The sequence below is a fragment of the Centruroides sculpturatus genome, unplaced genomic scaffold (genome assembly GCF_000671375.1).
Source record: "Centruroides sculpturatus isolate CEXI.00-Female unplaced genomic scaffold, Cexi_2.0 scaffold410, whole genome shotgun sequence".
In the NCBI taxonomy this organism is placed as follows: domain Eukaryota; kingdom Metazoa; phylum Arthropoda; class Arachnida; order Scorpiones; family Buthidae; genus Centruroides; species Centruroides sculpturatus.
Window position 1 is genome coordinate 179907 of NW_019384648.1, and position 23634 is coordinate 203540.

A 23634-nucleotide genomic window follows, 5' to 3' on the forward strand; every position below is an offset into this window, starting at 1 on the left:
AAACATTAAATCTGAATTCATGTCTTGATTCTGCAAAGAACACGTTTGTAGAAAGCATCCCAATAATTTTATAAGATTTTCTAGGATCAAATTTTGGAGAAAACCTGAATGTAATTGTTTATTATCAATAAAAAATTCGACTTTCTTTTAGAAGAAAGAAGAATTTTCTGATATTCAATTGAATTTTAATCATTCATACTTTCTTCTAGAAGCATGGATGATACCAACTCTTTAATGATTTAATCAACTAGAAAAGAATTATACAGCTAAATTTGCATCACTGCAACACCATAATAAGAGAATATTTTATGGTAGTTACTCTCTTTTACCTCTATATCAAGAATTTTTCCATTAATGAAAAGATTCCATTGTCGATTTAGATCACTAGGAGATGTATCTTTTTTTTTTTTTTTTGCAACTCTCCTTAACTTAATTCCGTTGTTATTTATAGCTAAATTAAAAGATTATTATTAATATTTTTGTGTAATTAATGTATACTCACGTGTTGTATCGTATAAAACTCCATTTAGTTCAGGGAAACAAGATATAGTACTTATAGCATTAGCCGCTGTAGCTGGCCAACAGGAAAGTCCGTCCCAAGTAGCATTACAGAAATGATGTTGGTCTAGAAACATCCAAAAATTGAGGGTTAATAAAATTTTATACAATGTTTGTTATTTTTCTCCTATAAAATATAATGTAACGATTCTTTTGATAAGTTGAAGACGTATGGTAAGTTGATAGGAGAGAAGAAAAATGGTGTAAAAGTTGGCAATGAGCGGAGAGGACGAAGAAAATATTTTCTTTCGAAATGAACTTTGCCAATTCTTCACGAAAATAAAAAAAAGTATATTTTCGAAGCATGGATCTATAATAAATGTTATTCAATTTCTTGCAGTGGAAAGTGTCTGACAATCGAATATTGCAGTTGCATCTGTCTGTTCAATAAATTTACGAAGACAGATTTATCAGGAGTTCTATCTGATTGATGCACTTCAACTGCCAATCGGATAAAATTGAACATTTTTTAAAATATCTTTAATGGTTTGCACGGGAGAGAAATTACTATTTATTTATCAAATTTAGTGTTAATTATTTTAAGGAAATTTCTTTCAATAATAATATTAATTATAATTATGTATAAATGTGTTTGTGTATGCTTATGTTTCTATTTGTTTACGTGTTTGTGTTTAATGTTTATGTGATATTTACACGTGTTTTGTGCGCCGTTTATGTGCTATTTATGCATATTTTTTGAGTATTATTTCTATATTTACGTTTGTTTCGGTACAGGTCTGTAATTTTTCTTTTAAAAAATTAAATTAGCTACTAAACTTTTGTTAAAGATCATACGCTCACTAATAAAAAAACAACTTCAATGAATTTGTTAAAGTTTCTTATTATATCTTAAATATACAGCATTAATACTATGCATTTACTTTACTTTATTAAATCAATATTTACATAATTAATTCGAGGATTATTTTTATGGCACTTTATTTAGTTCTGAGAAGAAAAAAATGGCCAAAATGTTAAATTTCAGAACATTTTAAATAGGTTTATTAAATATACTCTAACAAATAATAAGAATAATCTCTACATAATAATTTGTCGTGATAAATTAGTTTACTGCTCTTCTCAAATTTTAAAATAATTTAAATATTTAAATTTTTTTATCCAATTTACTACAATTTCTCATTCATCTAATTATATTTATCTCCTAGAAATTTATTTATTTATTTATTTATTAACAAAACTATGCTTAAACTTCAAAATATATCATTAAAAATAATACATTGAAATATCCAACATTCTATATTTATAACAAACAATAAATGTGTAAATAAAATTAATAAAATATTGTAATTTTAAATATTATAAGAATAGTTTTATATAGCGCGAGAGTAAACTTATTTTTATTTATTTATTTCCGAAATTTTATTAATTCAAAGACTATACCATCATATTGACGCCATATTGATTACGTATGCAATAGTCATTGTATTTTCTTGAGTAGGTTGTAAATTTTATCAAAATTANAAAATGTGAGTATGGCAATCGGTCAAAACATGACCCCCCAAAATTTTCCCTTCCTTTTGTCGAAAATTTCTAAAATTTTGCAGGGAGGTTTATGTATTAGAGGTATTAATGCTAATAAATTTTGGTGGTTAAAGGTTGAGGGACTGGGGAGATAGAGGAGGTTACATGTCATATCTCCGGTGGGATCATAATCCAACTTTTTTCTTGTTATTAGCATTTACAATTTTTTTTATAAAACTTGTCTCTACCCTCAAAATGAAGCTTTTTGCTATGTTCTAATAATTAATAATATAAAAAGTTTTTGAATAAAATATCATAACAGATGGCGCCACACGCTATTTTAAATTTTTTTGCCAGAATGTTAATTAACTCATTGCTGGTTTAGAGACGGGATATACAATTTCGACCAATTTTTAAATTAATAATTACAGTTAATTTATTCTAAATATTAATTATTTACAAATTACATTTTTATAATGTTTATATATCCTGAAAATTACTAATTTATATTAAAATAATGATTTTATAATTATAAATCCTAACTCAATTAAAAGGTATTTATGTTATTTAAAATTCTTCATTGCGAACAAATTTAAGGCTAATGACAAAAATTTTTGCTCCTAATTACGTTATTAAATATATTTTTTAAAACTCTAATTTAATTTAATTTAAACGTCTGAACGTTTCTTTGTTCAAACATTGAAATATTTGAACGAAAGAGAACGTTCGAACCTTTGTACCCCTGAACGTTTGAATGTTTGAAGGCTTAACTGTATCAGAACGTTTGAACATTGAACCCAGAAGAATGTTTGAATGAAGAGCGTTTTGTAACGTTCTTACATATTACATACACAGGACATTGAATTATTAATTTATCTAATTTCTAAAATTAATTAAAAGTTGTAAAAGCGCGAGATTCTGCATCGTTTCATCCTTACGTAAATTCTTAACATAACTATTCCAATTATGGAAATTATTCTATTCACAAATTTAAATTGCTTTTGATCCGTATGAATTTCTTGATTGCTTCTGGTAATGTATTCATCTTTTTTCTATACAAATATCCCAGAAAAAACAAATAAAAATCTCATCAAACGTGTTTGAAATAATGCATCAAATGAAAAATAAATCTAGAATAATGTTTATATTTTTCAATCAAGATATAAATCTTCAACAAATACATCATTTTGCAATTTCCATAAGGAAACAATCCATTTTAAGAATTATATGTTTGATTTTTTTTTGTATTTTTACTTCTATTTTATATTCAAATATTAATGTTTGAAATTCATAATAGCAGTAAGTGTATAGAGTAATATAGGGTGGCACAAAAGTCAGTAAACCATTGTAAAGATTAAATTGCTGTTTTAATTACGTTTAATTACTGTTATAAAATATTGTTTACACCAATTTTATAACAAAAAAATACTTTGTTGTTAGGCGTAGTTTACTATTTATATTTACAAGTAAGGATACAACACTGAAATTAAATACAGTTAACAGACTTTTAGGCATCCTATATATCTATATATGCCTACGATTAACTGCCAACAGGTGTATCTATTTATGCATGCATATATGTATTGTGTATATATAAAGAGAGACCAAAAGTCAGTTACCCAAAGCAAAGACTAGTCACATAAAGTCAAACCTGTAAACGACGGCCAATTATGGGAAATTAAAAAATGTCCGTTGTTTGGAGATGGCCATTATTGGCGGAGATTCGATTGTTCTTATATTTTTTCAATTGTGTTTCCATCAATTTCGTAAAAGAAATGCGTTGTTTTAAAACTGAGTTTACGATTTACATTCCTAAATTTACTGTATATTGGAAGACATGACATGCGGTTAACTGACTTTTTAATCATCCTATATTTTTAAAAATGCATGTTATGTGCCTGTAATTTCATAATTATATCATAAACGTACAGAAAATCGATATATCAATTACTAATTGTGAAAATTTATTAATATTTGCGTATATTTAACCAAGATACATATAAAAACATACAGTAAAACCTGTCTAAAACGGAATCCGAATGAAAATGAAATCTGTCTAAACGGAAAAAATTCTTCGAAACAAAAGGTTTTTCTATGTTAAAAAAGAACCTGTTTAAAACGGTAACTTGACAAACCGGCAAAAAATTCGGTACTGTGAGATTCCGTTTTACACAGGTTTTATTGTAATTTTTAAATATAACTTATACTGTAATTTTATGAGTTATTAACATAGAATTAATCCTTAGTTTCGAATGGATTATTTTCTTACTAGTGTGTTTGTAATAAAGATTATGTCCAAAATATTGAGATATTTCGAGATCTATACATATTTATTTTATTTATTAACATCTTTATGAAGTGGAAATCATATTTACAACGAGTTATTTGTATATTTCACATAAGAATCAAAGAGAATTCATATCCTGATAATCATCGTTCATGTTTTATAAGTGATTTTTTCGTGTATATGCCATAATTAAATTAATAAAAAATTAATTATTCTTAAATATTGATTCAGCAATAGCTGTTGGAAGTATGGCTTAAACTTTTGATGCTTCTATTTTTTATAAAAATGTAAAAATAAATACTTCTTTCCACACGTCCCTTGCAGAATAGTAATGTAAACAATTTGTCATCTCGGTTATTCTGAAGAAATCCTTTCCACTTTCTACGTTATTTTTTTGAATTCAATCACGAAACTGTTGCATCTTTTTTCTATTTTTATACATTGAAAATTCAATTTAATGCTTACATGGAAAAAAGCTTAACGATGGATTCAATTATTTGAAGTCCCTTTAGCATAGAAAAGCATTTATCTTACTCTAAAAATATCATAAGTTAAACAATAAAATGAATAATATTTTCATAAATATTTTATTTTCCATCAAATTTTTATTGAACAAGTTACCTGATAAACTTGAACGTCAGAAAGATATTTGATACACATAAGAATTACTAAAGTTCGAATTTACATTGAAAGTAATTGGAAAAGTATGCTTAACGTTTGTTTATCTCATAAAAAGTATTTTCGTGAGCTAAAGCAGATATCAGATTTTCTTAATTCTATCCAAGACATTGTAACCTTCAATGGAGTATAGCATAAAAAGAGGGAGATGAAACGGAAACAATGCTTTGGCAGTTGAGGTTGATATCCATAAACATTTCAGACATCTTCTATTCTACTGAATTCTTTTGTATTTTTACATGCTATTAATGCCTAAACAAATACTTTTACAATTTTTTATCTTGATTTTATAAGATTTTTTACGTACTTTTTTTAGTTTTCTTGTTAAGCAAAGCTATCTCTGGAATGATATAAATTCGAATTTTTACATTTTACAAATTCACAGTTATTTGTAAGAAAAAAAATTATATATTTTTATATGAAAATAATTGGAATTTCTGCTTTTATGTCTCTTCCATTCGAACAGTTGTCATTTTAATTAAAGTCTTCGTGTCCATGACATCTATTCATCTTCATCTTCCCACTCCAAGAGAGAGAGTTTTTTTTTCTGTATGCCTTCAAACTATTTTGACAGCTGAGAGCAATACAAAGGCATTCAATAGAAGATATCTAAGTAGAAAAGTGTCGTGTAACTAAATCAAATATTTTAACAAAGAAGAAATAATATTAAATAATGTTTTCCCTGCAAAAAATAATAAAAAAAATAAAAAATTTTGTAGAAAACTGGATAGAAAAATGTACAGTTTTTCACATATCATCGCACTCAGATCCCGATTTTTCTCACTTAGTTCTTAAGATGTATTGAAGAAAAGTTAATTTTTTTTATTGTTATAACACAAAATATATTTTTCTCTTCAAATTTTAATTTTTTTTTTCAAAAATATTTTTCGTGTAAGATGTTAAATTTTAAAATAAGATTAAATTATTAATATGTACATTAAAATTTACAAAAGATTAATAAAATAAAAGTAATATTTTATTATAAAATAAAGATTAAATTTCAATAATTAGATTAATATGGGCTTAAAATTTCAAAAAGTTTTCATTTTCAAATATTCTAAACAAATCTTATTAAAATTCTTGATGAGTTTTTAATTAATAAAGTATATTCTTTATCAGATAATCTACTTTAATATAATTAATTTCTTCAATTTATAATATATTAATTGAGATTAAATTTTTTTCCTTCTTCTTCATTCTCCTCTACTTATCAATCTTCATCAACTCCTCTTACCATATTAAAAATATAATAAAATGATTGATGGCTGAGAGATCCACTCGAAAAATCTTTGCTATAAGTTAAAAAGATCCTTCTTAAAATTAATTATAATAAAGTGCACTCTTATAATTTCTTTATTAATCCAAATTTCTTAAAATAATTAAAGTTTTATCTTTCTTATTAAACATGGAAGTGTAAGGTTTATTTTTATGGAATATTTATTTTTTTGCTTATAATCTTAAGAAAGAATATTAAACTTTCTTTGTGCTTATTTAGTAACAAGATAGTTATTCCCTATGGAGCATCCTCAGTTTTTTTAATTTTTTAAAGTTTGTCAGAGATTGATGTTTGCTCACTTACTGCTCATTAAATAATTACATGTATTAAATTTCTATTTTGAATTTTGTTCAATACTTTTTCTGAACTTTCTTTTATTTATAATTGTAATTTAATTTTGTTTTTGATTTATTTTATATAGAAAATGTCCGCATCTCTTTCTTAAAATATCGATGTCTACAATACATTTTTATTTTCTACTACTTCCCATTTGTCAATTCTTATAAAATTCTGACTTGCTATATCACATTTGACCTCTTATTTCTTTATAAAATCTTTCTACAAGCTTTCGCTTCTTTTATTTTTATTTTTCTTCTTCTTCCTCTTCCATTTTGGGGAAAAAATTATATTACTTTCAATAAGCTTATTGTGCGATTTTTCTTCGATTTCGAATATAAAAGTGTAGATAATATTTAAAATATTTACTTAAAAATTTAATGATATAGACTTCTCTACAGTAGAGGTGTACGTTTGTCTGTTTGCTTCAATAATTATAAATTTTTTCATTAATTTATGAAATAATGGCGTCATTTTTAAAATTTCTCTGCAAATTAATGAATATAAACGTAAAAAATTAAATATGAATCAAAATCATGCTGATCTAAAGAAGAAATTACATAATTTATGGCGTTTAAATGCGGAAACGGTAGAATTTTACAATGAATGTCGGTCTCTAAAGGATTTTTTTTATAAATATCAAAATATTCTTATGTATTTTTTTATATTTTATAATGAAAAGCAATAATATAAAGGGGTTATTACGAACAATTTAGAGATGTCGCGTCGCATCGCATACGCCACGCGAAGCGATTTCATTAAAAATTAATATATAAATTTTTATTTTAAAGAACAAATTAAAACAATGTTTAGAATAATATACAGTATTTCATTAATAATAAACATATTAAGTTGTAATCAATTCTTGTTGTCTATCGAGTAATTTTGTTGTCATCTACAAGTGCGAAAGATTTTTTATATAACTGTAGAGGATATACGACTATCTATCAATACAACACGTTTCTAACAACTGTGGGAGTTTAGGAGCAAGCATTTATAAAACGTTTCTTATAATTGTGAAAAATATAAGATCGTTTGAAAAAAAATTTATTACATTTTTGGAAGATTTAGAGATCAAAATAATAATTTTTATAAACGTGGAAGAATCAGGATCACATTAAAATGATTTATTGTAACTGTGGACGGATCACATCGCCTATGAAAGATTTTCTTTATTTATTTGTCTGTCTGTCTAAACAAAGCAATTCAACTTTTATTCACTACCTAATTTTTTATTTACTTGAAACTGCATGCATGTGTATTCCCGATGACAATATACTTTTTCACATTTTGTAAATAATTTTAGCAATTAACAAAAAACTTAGCGAAAAATTAAAATTTGCAAATAAAATCTAATAACAGATAGAGCTACACGTAGCTATGCGGTGCTGTCTATATAAAACCTTGTAACTCAATTTTCATCCATTATCCAATTAAATATTAAATCAAGTGTTCCATATATAAAACTAAAAAGTAGAAAATAAAAATTATGTAAAAAAGTTTAAAGGAACGATTTTTATTTGTATAAAAATGGTAAAAATAATAATCGTTTTTATTTATAACTATGGAGGGGCACGTCGTCTAAAATAGGTTATTTTATAATTGTGAAAGAATCACGTCTACAAAAGGTTTCTTTTAACTAAAAGTATGGCGACTGCAACAGGTTTCTTACATTTATGGGAGATTTAGTCATGTACAAAACGTTATTTTTATAACTGTGAAAAGATTACAACTATGTACAGTACAAAAGGTTTGTTGTACTGTAGTTTTGAAGAAATACAACTATTTTCAATAGGTTCCTTACAATTATGAAAGATTTATGATCTACAAAAAGTTTTTTTATGGCTATGGATGGATCAGGGTCACTTAGAAAAGGTGTCTTACAAGTGTGAAAAATGTAGAATTATCTGTAATGGTCGTTTTACAATTATGGAATATTTATAATTATTTATAAAAAGTTTAACTGTAAAGAATAGAACCATATAAAACAGTAAATAGTTTATGGCCATTTACTGTTTTCCTACAACTATAGAAAGTTTAGGAGAATCTATAGAAAAGGTTTTTCCACTGTATAAAGCTATCTGTAGAAAGTTTCTGGGCTGCAATTTTCAAAATTGAAGACCTATATATTTCCACGGTTGTCCGTCTTTCTGTCTGTCCTTCGTTAATCTCGAGAACGGAGTTAGATAGATGAAATCAAGAACGGGATTTGAAAAGCTTAGAATTATGTACGAACTTCTGGTCTGGACCGAAGATCATGTGATTTTTTAAATTAAAATATAATTAAACATTGTAGATGAATTAATAAAGGCCATTGTTATTCTATAATTGCAGAGAAAATCATCTATAAAATTTCTTTACAACAATCTTCAGTCAATGACATTAATTTTAGACATAAATAAATAGAATATCTAATTATAAATAAATAATTATGTTTAATAACAAATATTATTTACAATCTAAGAGAGAATATTTGCAATTTAAGATAGAAAATATATTAATAATTAAATTATTTTATATCAAGTTTTATAAGCTTAAATAAAATTAAAATTATTTATATATAAAATGAGATACATTATATATTAATTATAATTAATCTATTAACTTTTATAAATTATTTTAAATTATTTAATTATTTAAAAATGTTTAATAATATTCAAATTGGCACTATTTAATTATAAAAATATCTAAAAATTAATTCATAAAAATTTTTATCGAAGATAATTAACTTTAAATAGCGTTGTAAAAATATATTTTTGTCATTATAAGCTTATTATTTAATTATTTTAGCCATTAAATGTGTTGCGAATTTGGTTTTATGAATCTTATGATATATAGAAAGAGTAGAAAACTAACCTTTAAAAAATGATCGATTGACTTCTCTTAGTGTGCATTCCAGTTCCGAAGATGTAGTGTTGGAAAATTTATCGTAAAAATGATTATAATTTTCAGAAATGAGAGTCATTACTAAAATTCAAAGTTTGTTCACAGTTATGAATTGAATATGGCGTCAGAAGTGTTGAAAGTAGTTAACTTCCTGGAGAAAATTGATGCTTCCTCCATCTTCCTTTCTTCGCATATATTCTATAAAATTAAACCTTGTTAAAGAAAATATTTTCATGTGAATTTGTGTTGATTTTGTTTTAATTTATTTCAAACTTTTTTATTAAATTTAGGCCTATACTTTAATTAGGAAATTGATTATCTCTGTTTCAAGGACCCACTAGTAGGCTTTGTGGCTAAAACTCTTGAATACTGTTTTTGGGTTCGTGCCTAACCAACAGGCTGGTCGCGTGTTTTCTGAGTTTTCTTCGCGTGTCTAAACACCTAAATAGGAACTAGTTTCACACAGAAAATCCTTTGGCAGATTGCCCATGTGTTGAGTTGCCTCATTCCATCAAGCTAATCCAATCCTACTGCATTAATGTGCATTGCTTATATAAATCTCAATGTTAAAATCTATTTTAGTAAAGATAAAAATGTAAATATGCAATTATACTTTCAAATTTATCAATGTTTTACGTTACTTTTCTTTTAGTTTCACTTAAATTTTCATCCTTTCATTCAAAAATATCACGGTCTTTATTGAAGGATTTAAATGTACTGTACAAATCCTTTCATAATGTTAAATTTAGAAACTTTTCCTCTAATTTCTTTTATCTTCTAATTGAGTATTAACAAAAAAGTTTATTTAAAATCTATTTAAAAATCATATTGGAAAATGTAAATTTGAGCAATCCATTTATAATATGTTAAAGAATAGGTTATAAGCAGTGGAAGAGTAAATTATACACTAATTAGTTTATATATAATCTCAGGATTATGTATAAATTAATTATTATTAAACTCGGGATTAAACATTATTTGAATATGCTGAGTAATAACAGTATAATTTTGAATCTAACCTGAGAATTTGCATTTACAAATATGAAAGGTTATGTAAAGATTTATAAGATAGTTTATGAAAATAGAATAAAAACAAAATAAAAATTCTATTTATCATTTATAAATTAAAAATTTATAAGTAAATTAATTAAAATTTTTATTTTCGTATTCTATTGCATTGTTATTATACAGTAAACCCGCTTTAGTGGCATAAGCGAATTCTGAAAAATCGACGTAAAGCGAACCGTCATTTTTCCATTATCTCAGTTACATAAATTGAGATTATGTTCTTAGAAATAGTTTTAATTATATAACATCACATTTAAATGACTTACAGACTGGTCCAAAAGTCAGATAACCACTTTTTATCTGTTTTAAATACATTTATAAAGGTATAATTAAGTATTTAAACTACAGGAATTTACGCTTTACATCAGTTAAATGACTTTTGGGACACTTCAATACCGCAGTCAATACAAAAATTAAATTAGTCGTAAATGCAGGAATCGTAAAACTAGCTGCCGTAAAGCAGAGGTTATGTACTTCATTCAGGTCCGGATTTGCACATAAACTAAACAGGTTGCAGCTTAGGACCTCGCATTATGTCTTCAGAATTGGAACTCCGAGCCTCACACTTTTTCATGTATTATTATTTGATACAGAAAAATGGATTATCTTATGTTATAGCTTAGTGCAACAACAAGCCTAACTATTAAGTCAAGTCCTAAATGCATTTTATAAGTTAAAAGAAGAAATTCTTTTAATAATGATCTTATCTCGTGAAATTGATCGATACCATAAAATCAAAGAAGAAATTCTAATATTGATTTATTCTTATTTGCTTATCACAAACTTTTGTATCAATATATAAAAATAAATTTACTCTAGAATAAATTATCGAATTTTAAATTTAAACCTTATCAGATTTAAGAAATTACAAAGTAAATAAATCAATATAAACCTTTAATCAATTCTTAAAAAAATAATTTTAAACTATTTTTTATGAGGTATTAATTAATCCAGTTTTTCCTTTATACAATCAGTGTCATGTACTGTACGTCATACTTTGAACGTCTTCACTATAAAATAATTCATTAAATTAATATAAATTTGTACGAATTTTTCAATTAATTAAGTCGCATTTTTACTTTATTTATTGCTGTTTAAATAAAAAATAAAATTTATTTAATAGACATTTTATATTTCTGTACAACTTTCAGGAAAGATCGATTTTTGTTTCTGTCTTATGTATTATTTTTACGTACATAAAATAAGATTCTAAAACTTAAAAATAAATTCTTCTGAAGACAAATTCGTAAATAAAACCTTAATATAAAATATGAAGCAAATGCAACATCATAAATTCTTATAAGAAATTCTGTTTATAGATCTATAAATTCTCCAAAAATACATTATTTTATATTTTTGTAATCAGTAAAATAATATTTAAAAAATAGATTTAAATTATGATATACGTATGTTTACATAACTTTTATTAAGTCTATTATTTGTTAAACATTCTTTAAATATAATTAAATAAATTCTATATAATAATTTTTCACTCCGAATTAAAGAATATGCAAGTTTATTCTTATTACCATAAGAGTGCACGCATTGGAGTTAGATTAATAAAGAGTAAACAATCAACTGCACTGTACATTCGCATTGTTTTTAATAATAACGAAATTATTTTAAATGCTTTTCGAAGTTTGTGAGTTTTTTATTATATAGACTTTACATGTGTATACAGTGTACGTATGCTCTTTTGCTTTAATTTTCTTCGAAAATCTTCAGAGAATATTAATGCAAAGGAAGAATTTTCAGAGTTTAACTAAAGATATTTCTGAAATTTACTTGGTACATGTCTTCAACTACGTCAATTACTTTTACAAGCATTTAGAATTCCCAGAAACATCGATTCTTTTCTTTTTCTTTTCCAAAGTACAACTAGAAGAGCAGAAGGAACAAATCTAGTAACATTACTACTTTTAGGAAGTTAGCAGTGCGATGTTAAATGTCAGAGAAGCTATAATTCACTCTTAAAACCGCCCATCTGTTGAATTATATTCTCTCTTTTACGCTACTGTTTTACTTAAACAAAAATTGAATTTCTTCAATGACAACTTTTTATATAATTGTATCATTTAGGAAACGATATTGCTTTATGATTTTTAAACAGATTATATTAATAATTTACAAAATAAATAAAAAAAAATTTCAGTAATAAAACCATTGCCAAACAACTACCCACCATCTGTTAGATAGGATCCATTGATCAAAAGGAAACAAAAGCAATTTTTTTTTTTTTTTGTAGAGAATCGTTTCTTTCTTTCCAGTCAGTGATGGATTATTTTTATTGCTAAAACTTCAAAAATTGTTCATGTAGTAGCTACAATATTGTAAATTTAAAATTTTTTATAATGTATCTTATAATATACTCAGGTAGGACACTAATAAACACTATGTTTTTTTAATCGAAAATAAACGAAAATAGCATTAAAAATTTATATAAATTATAAAATTATAAATATTATTTATTAAATATTGCATGTTATTCTTTTTATAACTTGTAGAAAAAAATGTAATCTATTATTTACTATTACAGAAATTGATCTAGAGGTTGCAAGATACTATCAATTGATTCCTGGAATTTTTGATATAGAAGCTATTTTTATTTAGATTTTTTCTTTAAATGAGTTTATTTTTCTATAAATATCAAAAACATCTTTTTAAAAACATTATTTTTCACTTTATCTGATCACTAAATCTAGTTTTATATCCAATATAGCTCTCTTGTTATTTACCTAGAATGCATCATTTTTTATGTATTTTTGGTAAGTTATACCTTAATAATTTTATTTCCGAATAAATACAGAATATGTAGATTATATAAGAAATATGTTTAAGTTTGTTAGCATTGTTCTAACGTTAAAAAATGCATTTAAAAAAATAACAAAGTTCAACTCCTGTAGATAATATAAACAGTTTTTCATTCATGCAGCTTCACTTTCTAGAGATTTGAAAGATTTTATAGAATTTTTGACTTTCAAAGAAACGTCCTATACAAATCTGGAAACTATATTTTGCAAAAAGAAATTTTTTTCATTCTGTTCGTATCTCTAGAGGTATGCACTGAATAAAATATCTCCATCCTCTTATTATACTGTATATTTTTTTACCTTAATAAAATTACAAGTAATAAAATTACAATTAAATATTTAGCATTAANAGAAACAACCTATTCAGAGGCATTCCCTATAGATTTGCTATAGAAAAGTAAATTCACCTTAAATCTTACAAGATGCGGAAGGAGGATTAACATAATTTTAGCTGATTTTGTTGGAAGAAATCCAGAAAAATAAAATAAATTTACTATTAAAGTTTAGCTTGATGAATATATTTAACATTAAAAAGTATAAGTTTTTTCTTTCTTTTGCTTGCTAAATTAAGCAATTTAAATATTATTTATAATCGGAATTATACATTACAATAACGCTCTCGCTGCCGTAAAAATATTTTTTGGGGGTGTAAAAAATAAAATAAAATATGAATTTGGAAATCTACCAATAAATGATCCTTGAAAAATTCTTCAACAATAAGAAAATAAAGATAAAAAATACATTTATTAGTAGTCGTTCGCTTCGTTTATAATTCAGGAAGCTATATAAAACAATATATATAACATTTTTAAAGTTGAATGAATTGTAATGTTTCTCTTAAAATAACTTTCTTTAAAGTTTTTATCATAGATAAAAAAAATATCGTATGATCATTAATATATAAATGTGCAGCTGACATCTCATATAGATATGCAACTGACTACTTACATACTCGTAGATATGCAATTGATGGAGATAAACAATTGAGTATGTACATATGAATCTGGCAAATATATCGATTATGTTATAGATTTTATAATCGTTATTCGTCATATATACTTGAATATTATAGTTTGATTCAATAATTTGTTAGATATTTATAAAAGCAAGTAACTGAAGGAAGCGTGGAAAACATATTGTATTGTCTCCTGTAATTCTATACATTTATACAATTTATTATATAATTTTAAACCTATAATCTAAGAAATATAATTCTGCAAGTTACAAACTTATAGTTTAGTCAGGAGTGAAAAGTTGAGATAGAGTACACCCTCTTCGAAAGCTTTAAAAATGTATAAATAAAATTAATATATCGTGTTTTTAATATTATAAACTTTAATTTATAACACTTTTATATTATGTTTTTTACATAAAAGACTAAATTATTTGTCAAATAACCCAGCTGATAACCCTTCATATTAGTTTGAGTGTAGAGATATATCTAGAAATGAAAACTTCATACTATAAATATATATATTTTTTCTTTGGTATCTCATTAATTTTAACGGATCTACATTAAAACAGAAGAAGAAATTAAAAATTCAATTCATTATACAGTATTATTAATCTAACAAAAAGAAATTAATTAACCGAACAGAAAAATTAAGCACCAGTTGATAAGAAAAAATTCAATTAAAAATTAAATTTCTGATAAATATAAATAAATTTGAGCTGAAGAAATGCAGACATATTAAAATATTCAATTAAAAAAAATATAAAAAATATAATTTCAAACATCCTAAATGATTATGATTAAAGCATTAAAAAATTACGATATACAAAGTATAAAATAAAAACTTTTTTGGTTAATTAGATGTATGATACTCAATTGATCCTCCTCGCCAAGAATATTGTACTTTAGGATGATGCCAGCCCTTAAAACAAAAAATTTACGTGGCTTACCATGATTAAAGCTATTGATTTCATTTGGTTAATACTTCTACTGATAAGAGTTGGTTAAGTTAAATTAATTCTAGTAAAAGTTTAATATATTGATCACTGTCTAAGCGATAATCACTCAGATTATTCTACTGATACATAATATCTACAGGAAAAAAACAAAGAATTTGGAGCAAAAAAATATTTTGTATTGAATTTACTCGAGATAATGTTTTATAATTTTATGTAAAAAAATGTTTACAAGCTCAAAAGTAGTTAGAAAAATATAAAAATTATTTTTTCTGAGAAGAGTTAGCCTATATGACTTTACTTACTGCTTTCATGTAAAGATAGTGAATAAAATATAAATATACATAAAAAGTTATATATTTTACGAGCTTAAAAGTATAAAAACAATAAATAAATTCTGTTTAAAAACCATTATTGTGAATATTTCTTTTATTTTCATTTTTTCTTGCATTTATAACTTGTTGAAAATAAATTTTGCTTATAAAATAACATGTCACAGCATTTGCATATAGTTCTATTTTTATCTTTATCTTAAAAGTTGTTATGTATTTATTGCTCTAACTTTTAATATTTAAATATTTAGAATATATACTTTATATTTTTCTTCTAAATTTATTCAAGATAATTTATATCATTTTTTAAAGTTTTAACTCTGTTAAATTAAGAAAATTACTTAAACACACATATAATTTAATATTAATAAGAATAGTCAATATTTACTAATTTATAAATTACAGGATTTTAGTCTATTTTAGAATATAAGTTTATTTTTTCTAAATAATAAGCGAGAATAAAACGATCTTATCTTTATAAATTGCCTTTGAAACCGTCCTATTCTAAATTTATATTAATATTTATTTATATAATATTATATTATAGAATATTAGCTATTTGTAATTCAGTAAATTATAAAAAAAATTCTATTATTAATTCTAAAAATAGATTACTTATGAAGGTAAGTAATTCCCTAGATCCGTTCTAACCACATTCAGTTAACAACCTCTGTCCATCTCTTGTCAGAATTGTTAAGATAAAAATTGGATTGGCTGACAGCAAATTAAATATAAATCTGCTTATCTTCTTCTCACTTCAATTTTTTATCCTAAAATTTCTATAAATGTAAGTAGTTTTGTGCAGTTATAAACTTTATTCTGTGCCCATGTTTTATGTAATGACAATTAGGAAAGATAGTCTATTGAGACGTTGAGTCTTTTTACGAAAATTGAAAGAAGATCTAAAATAATTCACTCAGTTTCTATAAAATCAAGTTAATTGATTACTCTTCGTCATTAACAGCATAAAATAATATAAGATAGCTATGAATTTAACAAAAGGAAAATTGATAAAAATATCCCTTATCCTGGAAGATAAACTTTTCATCATCTTTGTATATAAATAATATAAAATTCTACATCAAAAATTGATAAATTAAGTTCTAATTTTTTTCAAAATATATTAAATTATAAAAGTTTTAAGTTTTTTTTTTCTGAGTTTTCAGCAATTTTCCATCATTCAATATATTTAATAAAACATATTTTCATACTTGTAAACTTATAATAATTATTGACATGAAGATATTTTCATAAATTTAATATACATTTTTATAAATATAAACGAAGATAATCATCATTATCATCATCCCTAACAAAATTTTATAAGTTGAATTTAGGTTAACACAACTTGATTGACGTTAATAGCATTAAAACAGTTCCGCCAGATATTAAGGAAGGAAAATATCAATCACATTATCATTCTGGCGATTAATATCCTGTCTAATGAATTATTTATCGCGTAAACAATATTAGAAAATAAAATAATCTTAATATTATAACACCAAAGCGTTAACACGAAACGAAGAAGTGTATATACAATTTTTTTAATAGTAAAAAAATTTTTTTTCAATTTTAAACGGTTGAAAAATTCTCTTTTATACTTTGTTTGTCTTAATTTGTATATAGGAAGATGGAGATCTTACCTGATAAAGGAGAAGAGATCGGAGGAGGTTGTATCTTAGCAATCCTACTGCTACTGAAAGAGCTGCATTACCCTTTCCTCTGGAGGTGTCCTCTAACGGTGAATGATGCAAACGTTTATAAAACTTTGCAAACTTTTGCAAGAAAAAAAATATGATTTATTTATTTAATAAAAAATAAATGGTGAAATTAACACAATTTCTTATTAAATTCTACAAAAAATAATCCGTTATAAGCTTCTTCAAAAGTATATATAGGAAGAGTTTATTCAGCTGCGTTGTTGTTGGTGTGTGATATTTAATTTTAAATTCTTCCGTTTAATTTATCGAAAAATTTTCTTATACTTTCTCAAAAGTATTTGTAGATTAATTATCTGTAAAATTTTTTTAAATTATCATAAAATAAATTCAAGTCGTAAAAGACATATTGAATTTTAAGTGTTCATTACTCAAATCTTCTGCTGCCATCTAGTGGGTGTGATATAAATAAATATCTATAAATTTTACTATAATTTTTCTATAATTAATTGATTATCAAGATCACATTTTTAAAAATATTTACTTTATTAATGAAAATTTTTTTCACTATAAAAGAGAATATAAATTCACTTTTTTTCTTATATTTTTCCTTGTAACTTTTTTAAACAAAAAATACTTTTAAAGGGAAAATTCTATCAATAGATGTTTTTAATTTAATAATTTTTACATCTTTGCCAATAATTAGTTTATAAAGCAAATAATGTTTTGCTCTAACAAACTAATTAACATTAAAATTTTCTGTTCTTTAATTTGCGTGATAATCAACAGCCAATTTAATTTTTAAAAATGTTTACGTGTATTTTCAGTGCATATTTTTAGCGCAGAAAAGTTTTTATCTGCTTTATATTTATCTCAAAAATTCCTATCTAAACTTTTATGTACAACATAAAATTTAAAAAGCTTTTAAAATATACAAATTAATAAAAATTCTAACAACTTTTAACAAAATTTTTAGATTTAAATATTTAATTTCATATTTATAACAATTTTTTAAAAATTGTTTTATATAATTATAAATAAGAGCCGGAATTATATGCGTTTAAAATCGATATATGGGCATGCATATTCATATAAAAATGCCACATATATGCATTATGCATATTAAGTGTCAATAATAAACACTAAAATTTGTAGCTTGAAATGCATGTACTTTTCTGCCAGCAAATCTTACTAACGTCTATTACGTCACACTTTTTAGGAGGCAAGCACGCGACAATAGTGACAATCATGACGTCACAAAACACGTATTAGCATAATGTTTCGTGTAGGAGGTACGAAATCAAATTAATTACGAATAAAAATTACATGTTTAATAAAATTTTATAACTTTCTACGCTATCGATCATTATTGAATTAAATTTCAAATATTTAAATTTCGCGCGCTCATCTGTAATTGGAATTTTCTTACAGGAACTGCACATGCGCAAAAATGATTTACTGCGTAGATAATTTAAATATTGCATCATCTATGAATTTTAATGTGCTGTAAGAATGATTCTTTTTATTATGTTACATGATGATTTAGACCTTCAAAATTTCAAATATTTAAATTTCGCGCGCTCATCTGTAATTGGAATTTTCTTACAGGAACTGCACATGCGCAAAAATGATTTACTGCGTAGATAGAAGAAATGAGCTATAAATTATTTGAAAAAAATAGCACTTGCAATCCTGCAAACATGTTAAGAAGTTTATAAAACACTTATTTACTCCCGAAAATGATGCAAAATAAAATATACAGTAAAATAAATATAAAGTATGCTTTATCGGAATAATCCTTAATTTGATCTACTTGGACTCAAATCGTGTTTATATCGAGGTTTTAACATTTAAGGAAAACATGCACGTGCATACAAATCCTGCTTTTAATTATAAAATTACGTTTACGTATCCTGTCGCCATCTGTTGAATAAAATTTAAATTATTTATTTCAGCACGTGATCGATACATGATGAAAGTATAGTGTTACCGAAATCTATCTATATCTGTATACTTTAATACGGGTAGGTGTAGGAGTTTATATTCTCTTTAATATTATTATTATTATTATTATTTCTTTTCGTACTGTTAAGTGTTTGTATCTAAAGAATGTTTACTGTACTTCTTACGTGTTAATATTTGACAGGTGACTACGACGTTTTATTGTTTATACAAACTAAAAGTTTGCCCTCTTATTAAAGTTTGCTTTATTAACTTTGGTAAAGATAATTCTAAAGTAAAGTTTGCTTATAAAATTGAAGTAAATATTGTGTTTTTTGTGATTATTTAAGTCTTTTTTATGTACAGAATAACTTTTCACAGCTCATTTTAGTAAGTCAAATGTGTATACACCTTATTTACAGGTTAATTTTTAAGTAGTATTTTATATTCTTCACTGCTTTAGAATAAATTTTATATTTTTATTATATGTTTTCGTTTTTCTGTTCGTTTCCTGTTGAAGTAGACGTCCTTGAATGTAAGAGGAAACAAAAAATATTTTTATACAAAGTTTTTAATGACGATTAGGTACACAATTAAATGAATATTTTAAGTGGTATAACATACAAGTTTTATATATTAAACTTGCTTCTCATCTTTACTTTGACGTCAAACTGACAGTTAACATGACGTTTTCTCGTGATATATAAATAACACCCCCTTTTAAAATTATCCCTCTATCTAGAACTTATATCTTAAGATATAAAAATTAAATATTTAATCTATAGCGTATGAAAATTTAATTAAATTATTTATTTATTATGAAAGAGTAAATAGCGAGTATATAATTAAACATGGAACATCTACGTAATCATGTGACTATGTATTGTTTAATTAATAGAGATCAGAAATCCTGTTGCATGAGATTTGTTCAGCTTCACTAAGCAACAGAATGATAAAAAAAATAGAATAGAATAAATGACAAAATTTTATTCTATCTGTTTTTAGTTGCTAGGGTGACTTATCATAAACATTGAACTCTAGATATTATCATATACAAGTACTGTACTTCATGATCGATAAATCTTTATTGCGTATGTTTATTTACCTGTTTGTTATGCTTAATGTGTAGTTTATTATTTATTTTAAACTTTTAAATAAATAAACACTCATTTTAACTTTCAAATCCTTTAAAACGACGTTTTAAATTTATATATTTTTGTTGATGTTACGCCGTTTCTACTTTTCAGTATTGTGAAATTATGGAAGGTGACGTTTCTGCTAACGAAATCGATATTGTAAGTAACTATTATTATACTTGAAATGGTAATTTTAATGTCGATTTTTTTTATTATTATTAATAAAATTCAATTATGTGTCATAGAATACTTTTAACCATCCTGTGAGGATAACTGTAACCAATCCTCAGAAAATTGGATCTTTTATTACTTCTTATGTCACTTATCGCATCACTACTACATCAAATGTGAATAATAACCAAACCACTTCTGTGACTAGAAGATTTAACGATTTTATGCTACTTTATCAAAAATTACATTACAAATATGCTCACGTTGGACGTATAATCCCTCCTCCTCCAGAGAAAGATTTTGGTGGTAAGATTCGATTTTAAGTAATCGTATCGTCACTTAAATGCTGAAATCTTTAATGTACTAAATTAATGTAACTTTTCGACCATATAAATACTTTGTATCTTTTGTATTTTTCAAAATTCCTGAAAGTTGCAACTTGGGGCTTTCAACAATGATAGAAGTTAGTAGTATTGCAATATACCAACGCAGCTTTGTAGTTTTATCAATAGCATGTCGTAATAAGAAAAGAATGTCTTCACATAGCTGAGAAAATAATAATTATACTTATATTGCAGGTATGTTATCTGTTATGATCAAAAATGAAGCCGAGATATCACGAATGGAATTTATCGAAATTCGAAGAGCAGCATTAGAAAGATTTCTATTTCGTATTGCATCTCATTTGGTATTAAGAGATGATGTCTTCTTCAAGCTCTTCCTATACTCCAAAACAAATTACAAGAAAACAATAAGAAATATTCATAACAGAGATAATGTAGGACCAGCCATCCATGGACTTGGAAGAGGATTCTTCCTATCTGTAGTTGATAATGACGATACTGTGAGATTTATAATTCGTATATTTTTTAATTACTCATTGATACTAATAAGAATTTTTAATCTAATTTAGTGGTTCGAAAGAAAAGCTGATCATTTACAAACTTATCAAGACATGTTAAAGGTATTTTCAGAAGCACTGCACGAATTCGCTGTTAAAAAGAAAAGTAGGAATATATTTTTGCATCTATTAAGTAAATTAAATAAAACGAAATGTAATCGATTGGTTCATGTATATTTTTATAATAAGAGATAAGTTTATAATATAATTGATGAGAGTTATAGAAGATAACATTAATTTAATTTTCTAAAGATATAAGTGAAGCCATAGGATACCTAGCAAGAAGAGTCAGAGTGGTTAGCAGTTTAGAAGAAGATCAGCAATTTTCAAATTTGTTGTATAAAATAGCGGAAGGTCATAAAGATTTACAAAGTGTCTATGAGACTCAGTCAGAAAAGGAATGCGTGATGTTATCTGATGTCATTAGAGATTATATGAAGTTTACTATTCAAGCTGTGGTAAGATTCAAGTAAATTCAAGCAATTATGTTACTGCTCTATACTAGTTCTTTACAATCCATGTCAATAATGAATGGACATTGAATAGAATTAATCTTTCTTCATATCCTTTGGTCTACTGAATCCATTTTTCATTTTTCACTCTTTCTATCTAGCAAATAATAAGATGGCTTTATTTCCATGCCCATCGTGGGTTAGGCCAAGCCCATAATGGGTGAAAGTAAATGCTGAGATATGGGNAATTTATCTCAATGTAAAGAAGCTTAAAATATATATATAAAAAAATATAAAATAAATGAAATCTGTACCTTGTTTTAAATTACTGATCATCTGTATTTCTACAACTTGTAAAACTTTTTAAGTAAAGCACCGCGTGTTTAAAATTCAGTAAGTAAAAAAAGGACTATGTAAACCTCAATGTAATTTCTGAGAGGATAGAAACAACCTATTCAGAGGCATTCCCTATAGATTTGCTATAGAAAAGTAAATTCACCTTAAATCTTACAAGATGCGGAAGGAGGATTAACATAATTTTAGCTGATTTTGTTGGAAGAAATCCAGAAAAATAAAATAAAATAAAATAAATTTACTATTAAAGTTTAGCTTGATGAATATATTTAACATTAAAAAGTATAAGTTTTTTCTTTCTTTTGCTTGCTAAATTAAGCAATTTAAATATTATTTATAATCGGAATTATACATTACAATAACGCTCTCGCTGCCGTAAAAATATTTTTTGGGGGTGTAAAAAATAAAATAAAATATGAATTTGGAAATCTACCAATAAATGATCCTTGAAAAATTCTTCAACAATAAGAAAATAAAGATAAAAAATACATTTATTAGTAGTCGTTCGCTTCGTTTATAATTCAGGAAGCTATATAAAACAATATATATAACATTTTTAAAGTTGAATGAATTGTAATGTTTCTCTTAAAATAACTTTCTTTAAAGTTTTTATCATAGATAAAAAAAATATCGTATGATCATTAATATATAAATGTGCAGCTGACATCTCATATAGATATGCAACTGACTACTTACATACTCGTAGATATGCAATTGATGGAGATAAACAATTGAGTATGTACATATGAATCTGGCAAATATATCGATTATGTTATAGATTTTATAATCGTTATTCGTCATATATACTTGAATATTATAGTTTGATTCAATAATTTGTTAGATATTTATAAAAGCAAGTAACTGAAGGAAGCGTGGAAAACATATTGTATTGTCTCCTGTAATTCTATACATTTATACAATTTATTATATAATTTTAAACCTATAATCTAAGAAATATAATTCTGCAAGTTACAAACTTATAGTTTAGTCAGGAGTGAAAAGTTGAGATAGAGTACACCCTCTTCGAAAGCTTTAAAAATGTATAAATAAAATTAATATATCGTGTTTTTAATATTATAAACTTTAATTTATAACACTTTTATATTATGTTTTTTACATAAAAGACTAAATTATTTGTCAAATAACCCAGCTGATAACCCTTCATATTAGTTTGAGTGTAGAGATATATCTAGAAATGAAAACTTCATACTATAAATATATATATTTTTTCTTTGGTATCTCATTAATTTTAACGGATCTACATTAAAACAGAAGAAGAAATTAAAAATTCAATTCATTATACAGTATTATTAATCTAACAAAAAGAAATTAATTAACCGAACAGAAAAATTAAGCACCAGTTGATAAGAAAAAATTCAATTAAAAATTAAATTTCTGAT

The 23634-nt window shown here is 24.9% G+C and overlaps 2 protein-coding genes across 4 annotated transcripts in view; one reads left to right on the forward strand and one right to left on the reverse strand.

Moving 5' to 3' along the window:
• Positions 1 to 17331, reverse strand: part of LOC111626245 (diuretic hormone receptor-like) — a 29010-nt gene extending 11679 nt beyond the window's left edge. Inside the window, exons 1-3 of the mRNA XM_023369554.1 lie at positions 17265 to 17331; positions 9474 to 9701; positions 503 to 625 (exon numbers count right to left, since the gene is read on the reverse strand). Coding sequence (XP_023225322.1) covers positions 503 to 625; positions 9474 to 9582 — 232 coding nt within the window. The 5' untranslated portion in view covers positions 9583 to 9701; positions 17265 to 17331. The remainder of the gene's footprint in view (positions 1 to 502; positions 626 to 9473; positions 9702 to 17264) is intronic.
• Positions 17332 to 19180: 1849 nt separating this feature from the next.
• On the forward strand, positions 19181 to 22119 carry LOC111626246 (sorting nexin-2-like). 3 transcript variants are annotated; one of them, XM_023369555.1, is made up of 6 exons: positions 19181 to 19303; positions 20468 to 20515; positions 20602 to 20833; positions 21106 to 21371; positions 21441 to 21534; positions 21681 to 22119. In XM_023369555.1, exons 2-6 carry the CDS (start codon positions 20480 to 20482, stop codon positions 21899 to 21901), a joined length of 849 nt encoding a protein of 282 aa, XP_023225323.1. In that variant the 5' UTR covers positions 19181 to 19303; positions 20468 to 20479; the 3' UTR covers positions 21902 to 22119. The 3 variants fall into 3 exon arrangements, with proteins under 3 accessions (XP_023225323.1, XP_023225325.1, XP_023225324.1); XM_023369557.1 differs by lacking the exon at positions 19181 to 19303 and adding an exon at positions 19403 to 19425; XM_023369556.1 differs by lacking the exon at positions 19181 to 19303 and adding an exon at positions 20219 to 20311.
• Positions 22120 to 23634: the final 1515 nt, after the last annotated feature.